Here is a 14912-nt window from a genome sequence, read left to right on the forward strand (position 1 = left end):
AACCACTAGAATTGGGGTTCAAGCGTTTTACAAAGGAGGAGTCCAGCAAAGCTGGCAGAGATGCAGATCACATGGGAAGTGGGCTGGGGCAGGAAAGGTAAGTTGGAGCCAAAGGACAAAGAGCCTTTAACGAGCCTATGAGAACTGGAAGACTGTTGGAGGTGATGGTGTGGGAACGAGAGGCAGGAAGAAGCCGAGGCTTCCCTGACTTGTAGCATGGGAAAGCCAGAAGCTCTCTGTCCCTTCCCAGGCCATCAAGGGGTGGGGAAGATGGGAAGGATTCAACAGAGGCAAAGCAGGGGATGTCTCTAAATCATCCTCTGAAACTCTAACCAAAACCCAGGCCATTCTCGAGTCACCTACTCAATGAAACTTCCAAGGCTCAAAAAGCCTTGGAAAGAAACCTTAAAATAACTGTCAGGCATGAAGAAGGAACTTACCTGTCTGACATCACAAGTCAGTAAATGACAAAGACCCACAACCTGGCACAGAGCTCATGCCTCAGACTCTGTAACCATCCCCATCCCCTGGCTTGCATCTGTTTCAGCATGTGAGTGGCACCCCTCTATAAGGCCGAACTCCCCAGCCAGCCAGACTGCCTCCACCGACTAGGGACACAAGAGGCAAGGGAGGATCAGATGGCTTGTCCTGGCCCCCCCAGGGGAGTGCCTTGCAGGGAGGGTGCCCAGCCCTTGTCTTATTTTAAGTAGAGCCCCATGCTAAATCTGTTTCAGGATGATGAGGGTGGAGAAGGCCGCTTCAACTTCTCCGCCTATGGGATGGGCCCAGCCTGTCTGCAGGCCAAGGATGGCATCTCTGTCAAGGGTGCCAACAACAACAACACCACTAACCCGCCTCCTGCGCCATCCAAGTCCCCGGAGGAGATGCGGAAACTCTTCATCCAGAGAGCCAAGAAGATCGACAAGATATCTCGCATCGGTTTCCCCATGGCCTTCCTCATCTTCAACATGTTCTACTGGATCATCTACAAGATTGTCCGGAGAGAGGACGTCCACAACAAGTGAAGGCTCTGGGGCGGGGTGGGGGGCTGGGAGAGAGGGTGGTGGGAGGAGCACAGAGGCTGGGAGCCGGGGGAGGAGGGAGAGGGGAAGAGCACACACCCATCCCCCTCCACCAAGTGCAATAGAAACCACAGGGGTGGATACTTCCAGGGTATTGCAATATCCATCTAGCCTCCAAGGGCATGAGGTGGGAGGGCCTTTTTGAATACAGCAACTAGGGACCATGAGGGGTGGGGTGGGGATCAGGGAGGGGATTGGGAAATCACAGCTTTCAAAATTCAAGTCCATTGGGTTGAGAGGGGGGTGGGGTCCTGTTTGGAGGTCAGTGCTGCCTGCCCCAGAACAGGAAAGCAGTGTAATATATAACATTTAACCATGCTTAACATTAATGCAAAACCCACAAGAACAAAAGATACGTCTCTTAAATCAGCCTAGTAGCTGCTTAAACTTTTAAAGTCCCCAACGTGATGGACAATATTTCCCAGAGTAGAAATGGACACAACTAAGCTTGCTGTGGTATGTGCCCCCATCACGCCCTTACAAATGCCATGTCTATCTTTAAACCGGACACACACACATGCCAAAAAAAAAAAAGAAAAGAAAAGAAAAAAAGCCATTCCGCCTCTGCTTTGAGAGGGTCACGTGACACAGACACGGGTCACGGAGATGGATAATGGTGGACCGCCAGGAGGAAGTCACTAAAGAAGAAGATCATTGCAGAAGACCGCGGATGGAGAATCCAGAAAACCCCAATGGGCACCAAGCTTGCTCCTCTTGCTTCTGCGCTTCAGCACTGGCCCAGCTCAGTGCCAGCCCTACGGCCATTGTGGTCTTCTCGTTGTATTACCAATATGCAATCTTTTTTATTTAAAAAAAAAAAGTAATAATCTCAAGAAATTATATGGGGAGAGACTGAGTGTGAACCCATGAATTTTTTTCCAAATGTCTATTTTTTTGGAGAGTCTCTTTGGGACTGTAAAGAACTGTGTCATGGGAAAGGTGAGCAGAGCTGAAACCTGTCCCAATTGCCAGGCGGGAGTCAAGCTTGAAGACGTGAAAGGGTGAAAGTGACGGCACGTGTGGAAAGAGATGGTGATATTTAGAAAGTCCACTCATTATATTTTGACATTTCATATATCATAACATGGGAAGTTTTGGGGAATGACCCCATTATATTTTTATAAGTCTTTATTTTTTAAGATGCTTTGCACAGCTTTAACGTGTAGGAAAGTTAGAGAAATATTTCTCTTTCCTTCTAACTTTGGAGTGCCAGAATGGTCCCAGACTAGCCAGGTGCATTCCAGGGGAAAGCAACAGGGCTGAGCTGAGTTGGGAGACGGGGTCCTGATGACAGGTCTGGATACACACAGAACCTGGAGCAAGGCATTGCCGTTGCCGCCCTGCGTGCCGTGGCTAGTACACTGGAGTACCACTTCTGTCCTAGCACTTTACTTGAGTCTTGGCTTTGAGTCAAGAGTTATAGGTAGGATGGGGATTGGTCAGTGACAATCAGTCTGGAGTTTCCTTTGTATCTTTCGAGCTAGGGAGCACAGGGGCAGGATGGAAGAGTGGAATGAAGAAATGATGCCTACCTGCCCCCTCATCCCCGCCCACATGCACTTTGCCTGGGGAGTTTTCCTCCCTTCCCGATGGCATCAAAACTAATGCCTAGATGGGTCTAAAAGAGAAAACCAAGACAAAGTCCAAGGGACCTGTGTAAAGAAAATGCACTATGAAGCCAATGGGATGAGAGTGAACTGCTGGTGTTCCACAGGTCAGCTGACCCGTGCCTTCCCTTCTCTTGGACTGTACAAACCAAAAAGATGATGCATGTTCTGCCTCTGGGCGAGGGGCGCAGGACCTTTGTTTATGGGAAATCATGGGCAGGGAGAGTCCTGTGAGAGGGTAACTCTTGTCTGAGGTGGTCTTTTCCTGCTACAGAGATATTCAAAGCAGGAACAGTGAAGATGGCCTTGGAAAGCCAGGGTTCAGGATGAAGACGCCAATGTGTGCAGCTGTGAGCGTCTTCCTCAGCACAAGAGCAGGAATCTTGTCACTTCAGCTCTGTGTATCTTAGGAGAGGCCACAATCAGTCCTTTCCAGTGGCACTTTATTTAGATAATAAATATTTGTAATAGAAAGTAATCAATGAAGACCTCTCCTTACTGTCCTTAGACTGAGTCAAGTCTAGGTGAATGGGCAACCACAGGAGGCACCTGGAGCCGTCAGAGTCTGTGCTGAGTCATGTCTCTCGCTCACACTAAACCATCCAGCACCTTCCAAAGTGGCCTCCGTGGAAAGCATCTGGAATCACCCTGAGACAGATGAAATCGATGCAACATTTGCCCAATCTCAGCTGGGCTCCTAGGCCCCCATGTCACCATTTTGGAATGGCCCATTGTGAGCTGCCTGGCCAACGGTGACAAAAGCAGCAAGCAATGGATTCAAATCTTTGAGAAATATCACTGAAGTCCTTCAGACCATACACAGAGAGAGACCCTAAATCAAGCCTGGAGTTAACACACAGAATGGTATTGGGTGAATGTCCATGCTTTGGTCTCTCTGGCAGCACCGTGGAGAGACTGGGACTGTATCTGATCTCTCCCTGGCTCTACCTGCTATGAATCTATGCTTACACTGAGGAACTTTGCACAACTGGAAGTTTACCATCCCATCGATTTCTCAGGGCTCCGTGCAAGCATGTAGATTTATGCACAGGTGCACTGACCCACACAGTTCCTGCTGCTTCTCTTCCTTAGAGAAACTGCAAATTTGCTTTTCCTCTTGTACCACTTTTAATAAAGACCCCAAAAGAGAGGAGAAAGAGAAGATGGTTGGAGGAGTAAGGAGGGAGAGAGGAAGGGAGGGAGGGAGAGAGAGAGGGAGAGAAGAGGAAGGAAGGAATTTGAACAATATAATTTAGGCCAAAGGTTCCAGGGGACCCCAATGAACAGGGAAAGGCTTTCTTGGTTTCCCCTTTAGGATGAGCACAAGCGAATCTGTGACTTGGGATTACAGATGTAAGATGGGAAGTTCAGTGTGTGGAAATATGTCATACATCTGTAACGAGAATGGCTTACTGGTTTTTGAGCCCCTCCCCAGTACAAACTGGTGCTCATGCATACTCTGAGACTTGGAAAGGGGCACAGAGTGGATGATGTCAACCTAAGTCCAAAGCTGAAGCTGTCCCAGGAGCCAGGTGGGCACACCAACTGCTTCTCACCCTGTGGGCTCGCAGGATCCCACTGGTTTCAGAGAGAAAGGGCTCCATTCTGCCCTCTGCTGGAATTTCCTAGCACCTGCAAATCCCTTCTTGGCAAAGGCTCCAGTGGAGTGTGTGTGTGTGTGTGTGTGTGTGTGTGTGTGTGTGTGTCTGTGTGTCTGTGTGTGTGTGTCTATGTGTGTGTGTATCTGTGTGTATGTATATCTGTGTGCGTATCTGTGTGTGTGTGTATCTGTGTGTGTATCTGTGTGTGTGTATCTATGTGTGTATATATCTGTGTGTGTGTGTATCTGTGTGTGTATATTTCTGTGTGTGTGTGTGTGTGTGTGTGTGTAGGAGAGAGAGAGAAAAGTTAATCACTTCAGTCCAACTATTTCCTTTTTTAAACTATCAATAAATAGTGAAGTAACCCCTTCCGATGTGCACCAATATTTCCCACAGTGTTTTTTCATTCCTGGGAGACAAGTAAACACGAGAGTTGGTTCATTTCCTCCAACATGTGCATCTTGACAAGCATCAGAAAAAGAAGTGGTGTCTTGCGAGGCACCATGATGTTAGATCACAGGGCCGGATGGCATTCCAGTTAAGACGATACTGCCACTGATAATTGTCCCCTGTGCAAATTAGATTACTTACTTAGTTGCGGCATGCTGAACCCAAAGTGGGTAATCACAACCCTCATAGTAACTGCATCCTCTGGAGAAGCTGACAAGCAGGATGTATCCTCTTCAGGGCTCTGAGAGTCACAGACATTTCCCAGCCAGGATGTAAACGCAGGCCAGAGCAATGAACACCACACTGGAAGCTATCGATAACTATTTCAGAAACATCTTCAGCCTTTCTACCCACTCCCCACCATTAACTCCGCCCAGGCAGGTGATGCTTGGCTTTCTCGGGATTGATAAGCGGCCGATAAGTCTGTGAGTGGGTGAACCCATTTCTACCCATTGAATCAACCAGACCAAAATGCGTCCACCCAAGCAATCAAGAAGCACATGCTTTAAATAGAATATGGATTCTGTTTTCCTACTTTAGAAGTTTGAAGCAAGCGCCTTCTTATTTTCCTCCTCTTCTATGAAATCAGTAACAAGAGTCTATGACAAGAGAGGAATGTGTGTCCCTTGCTTTAATGGCTCAACTATGAGAACTCTTGTCTGTACAAGAAAAACATCCATCCAGGCAAGAGTTTGGTTTGCCGAACTCTGGCATCCCAGTGACAGAGAGAACACCCTTAAGTAGGTCAAAATCCCCAAAGGGGGTGGGGGATGGGGACCTCGATTGGAAGAGTGCTTGCCTGGTGCAGGGTTAGTGAAAAGAAAGACAGACAACAGGATGCATGACTGACAACAGGGTAGGCTTTGAGTAAGGAGAAAAGCCTGTGAAGGGGGAGTCTAGTGTAGGAGGCTGGGTACTTACAGGGCAGAGAAAGAGAAGGGGTCCCACCCTCCACCCTAGGGAAGCTCTCTAAATCCATCCATACTTTTCCTAAGCAGTGGAACACCAAAGCCAGAGTTCCTTTAACATGCACTGAACATGAAGAGCCCAAAGCATACAATGAAAAGTCATGGGAGCCAAAAATAGTGCAGAGAGTATCCAGGCCTGGTCCCATGGAAAACGGGGAACTGAGGTTTGAGACTGGCTGCTGTCCATTTACCTCTTCCATGTATATGGAGGTTTTTTTTTAATAATTTATTTATTTTTATTTCATGTGCATTGGTGTTTTGCCCGTATGCATGTCTGTGTGAGGGTGTCTGATCCTTTGGAACTGGAGTTGCAGACAGTTGTGAGTCACCAGGTGGTTGCTGGGAATTGAACCTGAGTTCTCTGGAAGAGCAGCCAGTGCTCTTAACCACTGAGCACTCTAGCCTCAGGGGTGTGTGTGTGTGTGGTGTTTTTTTTTTTTTTAACATTCAGCAAATTATTTCACCTTCTGTGACCTTGCAGGAACCCTAATTTCTCAAATTGTTGATGAGCATAAATTTGAGGAAATAAAATAATGTTTTTGCTATTGAAAGCAGAATATAGATGAGATAATGCGCTAAAATGAATCTGTTACCTGCAATTCAAAAGCGCAGATCTTTTTGTCTAAGTACACCCCAGTATGCGAATGTTCAACATCCAGGCTACCTCTCAAATGCTGGTGAGCTCCATCTTTTTCAAGAGAACAAAGATCTTGATCCAAAGCTGATGTTCACCCTTTCTTGACTCTGAATATACAACGTTTAGTCCTAAGCAATATACATCCACTAACCCATCTTCAGGTTAATAATCTACTAATACAGCTTGATACAAAGGGGACGGGGGCTGAGAAGAGGTCACCGTGGGGCTTCTGAAGTCTGGAGGCAACGAGAAGTGTGTTGGAGGTCTAGTAAGAATCTCGGAATTGCGGCGTTTAGAGGCTACAGATGTAGAGGATTCCTTACTTGTGATCCTGAAGATCGGGGGAATCCTTGTGGCAGAAACCTTTGACTGGAGTGAAGGGTTAGGACGAAACTACCTTTCCTGAGGCTTTTCAACGTCTAGACTTCCTTTTACAGCCACTCAGGAGGAAGAACAACGAAAGGCGCCAGAGTCAGAGATAAGCATCGTCTTCTCTAAGGGCTGAATTTGAAATTGAGCAGGGTGAGACGTGGTGCGGCTGTGAATAATTCAGGCGGAGATGCAGTGACACTAGGCAGCAATGGTGCTGAGAGCATCTCAGGGACAACTCAGGGGGGTCTGGGCACAGCACTGAGCTCAAATGCTGAAGACTAGGTTCTTGTCAACCGTTTACTATCTGATGGTCTCAACCACCGGTTAAGCAGTTAAATGGTTTATTCCCAGCTACTCCGCTTCTTGTCCCAAGCAGGTGTTTGAGAGGGGAAGAAAAAGTCTTCCGATAAGAGCTGACTGGGATTGAAATACTGACCAATGGTCCAGTAAAGAAGGGATGTCCAGTAACTCTTCACCCCAGATTTAGAAAAGGAAGAGGGAAAGGGATTACAAAAGAAGGCATCTAGACAGTCTGCTCCCCCTTACCACAAAGCAAAAACCCCCAAAACTAAACAGATGCAGCCTCAGCTGTGGCCCTTCAGCTGCACCCCAAAGCCAGGGTGTTGACAAAACAGGCCCACAAACCATAGACATAGGAACATGTTAGCTTCTGTCCTGAGAGCCCCCAGACTACCCCTTCTGTGTAGGAAGGGCAGTTTCATTCTAGTGAAGACCAAGCCTGGCTCAGTGGGCCTCCAAAGGAAAAATACATACTTGCCTTTGAACGTTTCGGTCTGGCCAAAGCAACTTGGCCTTAGTGGGCCAGAGAATTCTCTAATATTATCGTACGCCACAGCCAAGACTAAATTATAGCTACATATGACATTATAAGCAGAAAGTATTCCCAATTTCCCTATGACTCTCTTTTAACCTCCCCTGCATGTGCTATGCTAAGCCTGGAAGTGGTATACTATGAAAGCTGAGCATCCAAATAAAACAACGTAGGAGACAGTGACTGAAGCTCTGAAGTGGTTCCTAGCATGGGAGATGGAGGATGCCACAGTGAGGGAAAGAAGTAAGCTGTGGTGTGTCGGAAACCCAAGCTGAGCAGTCACATAAGGCACAAGTGACATTCTGATAGACTGGACAGGGCAGTATCAGGCAGACTGAGCAAGAGCTGAGATCTGGAGATAAAGTGAAGGGGCTCCTGTAAGCGTTGCTTGTTCTCACAGGTGAAGGATAACATGTGGAAGACAGGTTAGGAGAGGTGGTCTGTGGTTACCGGAACCACTTATAGGACACGCCGCAGATCAGGTCTCACTAGAAGTTTGGCAGAAGAGAGTAAGACGCTTCCATCTCCTCTCTGACTTCCAATGTCCCCAGTCTGCTCAGCATCTTCTGTACTTCTCATGGGAGAACCCACTTTTCCTTCATCTTAGACGCCTATAAAGCTTGGCAACTCACATCTTAAAGGGCATCGATTCATCCCATGAAGTGCCGAGAGCTTAAGAGCATGGGATTCGGGCTTCTTTACATGTGTTGTGGTGTGTGAGATGTAAGTGTGTGTGATGTATGTATGTGTGTGCATGTGTGTGCATAGAGGTGAGAGGTAGCTGTAGCCAGCTTTTACACAGGTCTGGGAATCCCAGGCTTCTGCAGCAAGCACTTACTGACTGAGCCCTGAAAGTTGTGATTCTGCAAAGGGCAGGACATGAACCATGACTGGGAAAGCTCTTCCTGGAGCAGTTAGCGGATGGAGTGTATGATGCATACAGTGAAGACCTGGGCTTCTTTCTGTTTTCCCCCTGTGATGCTGGAGATTAAAACTGTGACCCTTGGCATGCAAGGCTACCACCGAACCATATCCCTAGCAGTATAATGAAGGTGTTTCTATAGCCAAATTTGTTTCCAGACATCACCTTGTTGTTGATCTAACTGAAAGGCAGACCTGGAGGAAAAAAAAGTCTAGGATGTTTTCTTCATTCTTAGCAAAACCACTTCCCAACCTAGAGACAATTTATTCCAGCCACAAAATCAGAAGAAGAAAAAAATAACATGGAGGAAAAGACACAGACAGGAGCCAGATGCTGCCACATCACACAGGTGCACATGTGCACGCCAAAGGCAGATTCCACCCCACCCCACCCCCCGCCCCTCTGGAACTTGCCTTCCTTCCTGTGACAAATTTAGAGGAGCAGTATTTTGGCAGAGTGGTTCATAGTATCTCCCTTCATAAAAGATTGTTCCCAACCAAGTCTTAGCTTGAAAATGCATCAGGGAAGGAGGGCCTCACAAAAGCTGCTAGACACGTTAATGTTCTCCATGTTAGATGCATCTCTACCTCATGTTAAAAGACACCGTGCCCTCAGCACGCCAGTTTAGCCAGAAGAGCATCGATGAAGGGGGAGTGTTGGATGAGATAAATTGCACAGCATTTCAGACCCATCCAATCTCATGTCCTCATGATTTCATCATTCAATGCTGGAGCTATGATAATAATATCACCACTAATAAGTTAAAATGAGACAAATGAGCTGGACCCGAGGTGGCTCATTGCTTTCTTCTCCTACTGAACCCACATAAAATGCCTAGTACATGCTGACACGCATACTCACAACAACAAAGGGGTAAGGGTCATGTCCTCTTCTAAGTAAACAGAGTTCTGCTTATAAAAGATTGGCACAGCAGAGACCTCAGTGCCCTCAAAGAAAATTTGAATAACTGGACAGAATATTTGTCTTCAGTTGCCATAGGCTTGGAATAGACAGAGTGAATCCCAAAGTGACCAGGATAGCCAGTTGTGTGGTGCATGCCTGTGACCCCAGCACATGGAGGCTGAGGCAGAAAGATCTAAGCCCAAGCTACATAGTAAATTCCAGACTAGCCTGAGCTGAATAGTGGGATCCTGTCTCAAAAACCAAGTGGTCAAAACAAAATACTTTGAGGCCCTCTTGTGGTTGTCAGGATAAACGTCATTATAGCCCTGTTGGGGTCCATGCAAGTACTTGACTGTGCTATTCAAAGAGGATAGCATTAATAAAAATGAAGTGACTCTTCAAACAAGACATGGGGCTTCCAAACCAGATCAGACTGGCTTTCAATATGCCTGGTTGGTCAAGAGCAATGCTGGGTTTGCCTTGTTCATCTCAGACTTGGTCAGTTCCCGCTCCTCATCTGGACTACAGTTGCATTCACTAACTTGAGATAGGCTAGTGTGGACCTGGGAGTCACCTCCAAAGGACATATGCCCTTTGTTGTCTGTCACTAGTTCATCCATCTAGGTATTTGCACAGAGCTAACCTGTCTTAAAAGTTCCCTGGCTTGGGATTTTAGACAGAATAAACTCCAGATGAATCTTTGGGTAACTTTACATTTCCTTTTTCCCTCCCCCAAAAAGCTAGGTTCCAACTGAAATGTGTCACAATACTCAAGGAAGAAAAGTCAGCCCTTTACAAGAGTCAACGCTGACTCCCCAGACATTGCAACCCTAGAACAGAAAGGCATCATGCCATCCTTCCGATCACAGGGCCAGTGTGGGTGTGGGGTCCATTAGAGGTAAAATACCTACCTACACTAAGTCCAAAGCATACAAGAGCTGTGCTAGGCTAGGCACTGCAGGCTGAGCTGTAAAGGGCATGATCACCCATGATGGGAGAGGTTTCCACAAGCCACATAGACAAAGCAGACTGAAGAGTAGCGAGGGGGCAGGAGAGCAGCTCTAACTAATTGACCTGGAAATTTGGGTCCAAATAACTCTCACGGAAGTTCCTCATCCTTTCCCAGAAGAGAATGTGAGTGTGTGTTTTCTATGGAAACTTCTTTGTATATATGTATAAACTAGGTATGGCCTTAAAGCTGCAGTTAAGGATCTGTCTGGCTCCCACCGTAAGCAGCGTGCTAAGCAACCGCTTCCTTAAAGTAATATTTTTACCTCTCATTGGACATTCAACCTTGAAGAAGCAATTCCCTCTGGCCCCTTCTTTTTTTTGCATGAAGTCATTAAAGTTATGACAGGGTTTGTTTTGTTATTTTTGCTTTGTTTTGGTTTTGGCTTGTAAAAAAAAATCTATTTCTGCAGTTTGAAGATGGAATGTAAAATTTCTGTGCTGTATATAGAAATATATTTATTGAGCCATCCATAGACACATATCCATGCCAATTCTAATGGAAAAAATTAAAGTTTTTCTGAAATTTTCTGTGGTTAACTCCTAATTGTTAGACGTCGCCAATCTCGTGAGAACTTCTGAAATCTTTCAGGTACCCCCCGAGAAAAATCTATGTGCAACGTGAGAAGCACTTCACTTGAAGAACTTCACATGGAAAAAAGAGAATTCATTTGTTCAGCCATGAATATTTATTGGTAGGTACCATTGTAGGTTAACACAGGCGACTGACTCATTCATAGAACCTGCCACAGGGGGCTTACAGTCTATGGGACTGGTGAGAGAAAACAGTGTGGGAGATACAAGGCCAGAGTTGTTTCCAAAATATTAATCTAAAGATGAAGCAAAGACCAGCAAGATCCTGGAGGTGGGAGGAGTGAAGGGGGAAATCTGTTGAGGTAGTATGATGGGATTTAACTGAACCCTGGATGCAGGGAGGGAGGAAACAGACCACTCTCTTCTAGCATGGTGAAGCTTGAATATTGAGCTTGTGAGAAATCAGTTGTTCTGTGAGGATAATGCCTAAAATGGACTAGGGACAAGCAGGAAGAAGAGTCTTAGACCAGGGTCTTCCTCCTCACACATGCCCCACCTCTCAACCCCCAACCTCCCAAGAACTTCCTGTACTGAAACGTCACACGATGGACGGCTATCCCCAGTCACTGACTCAACCATCATGGGGACTTCAAACTGTCATTTCTCAGTTCCTTAAGAAGTCACAACCTAACCCGGTGGTAATTCCAACTCCAGGCTGAACCATGAGAGAGGCAGAGTCCTCTAGGAAGACCCTGCTTATGACAGGAATAGGACAGAGCTACAAACGGACAAACAAAATGAAAGGGGTGAATCTGTTCACTTACAGTGCTCAACAGGAACAGGTCTTGACAAAACCCAGCATGAGAGAGAGGTGGGGCACACAGGCACATGTGCAAGGAGAAGGCACGTGAAGCTATGGTCTCAGAACACCCGGGAGTATCATGGGGACTGGTCATTCCACAAGTGTGAGTCAAATGAAAAGGAACAGTGAGTTCTTAATACATACATGGCACATACATAGCCTGGCAACAGGGCATGTTTCCACCCAAAACACTGCCCCTGGGGCAAAAACACCAACGTACAGAATACAGAATGCCAAAGGACCTCAGAGAAAGTGGCAGTTTTAGGTATTAAAACATCACATTAGCAGCCAAGCGGTGTTGGTGCATGCCTTTAATCCCACCAGGCAGAGACAGGTGGGCCTCTGAGAGTGAGGCCAGCCTTGTCTACAGAGCAAGTTCCAGGACACGCAGAAACCTTGTCTCTGGAGAAACTGTTCTGTAAAGGGAGGACCCGAATTCAGTCTGTAGGACACACATGGTGTAACACGGAGGCAGATGGGTGGGTTTCTGGAGCTCACTGACTTAATCACAGCGTAATCAGAGTAACAGGTGAGAAGCCTTATTTAAAAAAAAAAAAAAAAAAAAAAAAAAAAAAAAAAAAAAAGGTAGAGCCTGGTGTGGTGGCACACACCTTAAATACCAGCATTTGGCAGGCAGAGGAAGGCAAATCTCTGTGAGTTAAAAAGAGCTACGTAAGCTACGTAGCAAGTTCCAGAACAGTTAGGAATACACAGTGAGACGTCTCAAAAAAAAAAAAACAAATCAAAAATCAAAATCAAGCAAAAAAAAACATGGTGGACAGCTCCTGCACACATACAGAACCACCTGTTCCCTTCCCCATAGCTCATCAGTAAATGCATCCCCTGGGGGGGAGTTGGGGGGGGGAGCTCTGTAGAGGGCAAATAAGCTCACTAAGCAGGAGTGCTGCTATGTTCTGAATGCCACCTGGGTCTTCTGGGTGGCAATTCCACCCTAGGCACTGGACAGGAAATGGGCTCCTGGCTCAATACTGTAGGTACTGCCCGAGGCCCTGCCTGCTCCTGGAAGCCCTGATTGCTCAACTGCTTCTCACCATCTCTTCCCCTTATTACTGGGCCATCATTCAAGGCAGACATAAAACCTAAGTGGGTTCACTTGTTTTGCTGTATTGTTCTTGAGCCAGGCTTTGCAATTGAGGCTGGTTTTGGATTCACAGGCCTCTCACCTTGGTGTCCTGAGCACCAGGATTAAGCATGCGCCACAGGCCCTTATTTCAACTCTCCAATCCCCACTGCTCCAACGCAGCAGCTGAGCTGCCAGGAATGCCACCTCCCAGTGAAAGCAAAGCAAAGTTTTGGTTAGGATTTACTTACTTCCAACGGGTCTGACAACAGAGACTAAGGGTATCTTGCTGCTCTTCCAGGACATAAGTTCGATTCCCAGCACCTATGTAGGAGGGCTCACTCACCTGTAATTCCAGCTCCAAGGGGCCACAGGCATCCTCAGGCACCTACACACATGGCCAACATTCACCCAAACACGTACACATAAAACACGAAGACTCACTTGGCTAAAATACCCATCACAGGTCCTAGGTCTTAAGCTCATTAACAACCATCTACTGAGTCTTCCCTACAAATCAAATCTTAATTTGACATGAGAAGGTTGAGGGCCAGGCACTTCTGAAAAAGCCTGTGCTTTCTTGTGCGACCACGAGCGCCTCTTAAGCTCTGGGGTTTAGGTTTCACATGGTGTCACTGACATCCAGATTTCCAGCAGTGCAAAATGTGCTGCCAATTCAGGCCTGTGCCCTTCCAAAGCACACTCCCACCCCAGTGCTGCTCGCTGCTGGGAAGCAGGGCTGAAGCAATTCCCTAACCAGTCACAAGCAATACTGCTACATCCCTATACATGCACACCCGCGCATGCACACACACACACACACAGAGCTGTACTGCTACACATTTATTTGAGGTAGAAGAGAATGGGCCTTTCCTATCTATTTCTCAGATCATTGTTACCCTTGGTCTCTAGAGAATGTGGGTCGTTGCCATGCTCCCATGACACCCCCTCACCTTGCACTGCAAGTATTAATCACCTCATCAGGTTAATACTCCTAAGAAGAGCTTCCTTTCTAAATGCACAACTTAGTAGTCAGTTGTGAAAACCATTTTTAGACCTACCCGAGTTACTGAGACTTTCAGAGAATATTTTATGGGCCAGACTAGCCTAGAACTTGAAAGTTCTTCCTGTGACTGAGGCCTCTAGCATCTGAGACTATACAGGCCTTTGCCATTGGGCACCACTTGGACTTTTCTCAGAAGTAATGTGAGGTTTTGACAATCACACTATGCAACCTTGGTGGGACTGGAACTTGCTTCACAGACCAGGTTAGCCCACAGAACCACACACAAGCTTTTGCCTCCTGAGTGCTGGGATTATTGTCATGAGCCACCAAGCCTGGCTCAGTTGTCTCTCTTGTCACCATAAGCTTTACTACAGAAGTACATACTGCACACGTCTGTCTGCATTATCGATGCCTGAAACAAGTGGTTTAAACGGACCGCAAAGCAGTCATGTGACTTGGCTACCTCCGTTCATAAGCAGATGCTGCCAATATTCAGATCTGTAAGGTACTGAGACCAAACCTGACAACCTCACACCGTTTTCATCCCAACTACCCTTTCTAACAACAAAACTATATAACATGCTTGTGACAGTTCTAAAGTCAGAGAGCTAGGGAGATGGCTGAGGCTAAAGCACTACGGGCAAGTATGAAGACCTGACTAATGGCCAGAAGCCACAGGAAAGCCAGACATGGCGGCACATGCCTGAAATCCCTGTGCCCTTACAGCAAGATGAGAGGCAAAAACAGGAGCCCATAGAAGCTTGTGGCTTATGGGCCCGTTTCAAACAGTGGAATATAAGGCCTGGCTCCCAAATTGTCCTGACTTCCACAAGCATGCTGTGGTACACCCATGTATGAAGACACACAGACACACACACACAGACACTCTGGTTGTCTACAGACTAATAGTGATTTGTCCACAGAGGCTTGTGTGGACAAAACCTTCACCCATGTCACACACAGCACTCAACACACAACACTGGGAAGTGAGTTTTAGCAGTCTACATTGCCAGATGAAGTTTTCTTCCAGAAATATTTTAATAAAAA

The 14912-nt window shown here is 46.7% G+C and overlaps 1 protein-coding gene across 1 annotated transcript in view; it reads left to right on the forward strand.

Annotated features, from left to right (window-relative positions):
- The window catches only part of Glra1 (glycine receptor alpha 1), a 95668-nt gene extending 94643 nt beyond the window's left edge, over positions 1-1025 (forward strand). The window contains exon 9 of the mRNA XM_021176382.3: positions 711-1025. Within this exon, the coding sequence (XP_021032041.1) occupies positions 711-1025 (315 nt within the window). The remainder of the gene's footprint in view (positions 1-710) is intronic.
- The last annotated feature ends 13887 nt before the right edge of the window (positions 1026-14912 follow it).

The sequence above is a fragment of the Mus caroli genome, unplaced genomic scaffold (assembly GCF_978045245.1).
Source record: "Mus caroli unplaced genomic scaffold, Mus_caroli_1 scaffold_13, whole genome shotgun sequence".
NCBI classification, from domain to species: Eukaryota; Metazoa; Chordata; class Mammalia; order Rodentia; family Muridae; genus Mus; species Mus caroli.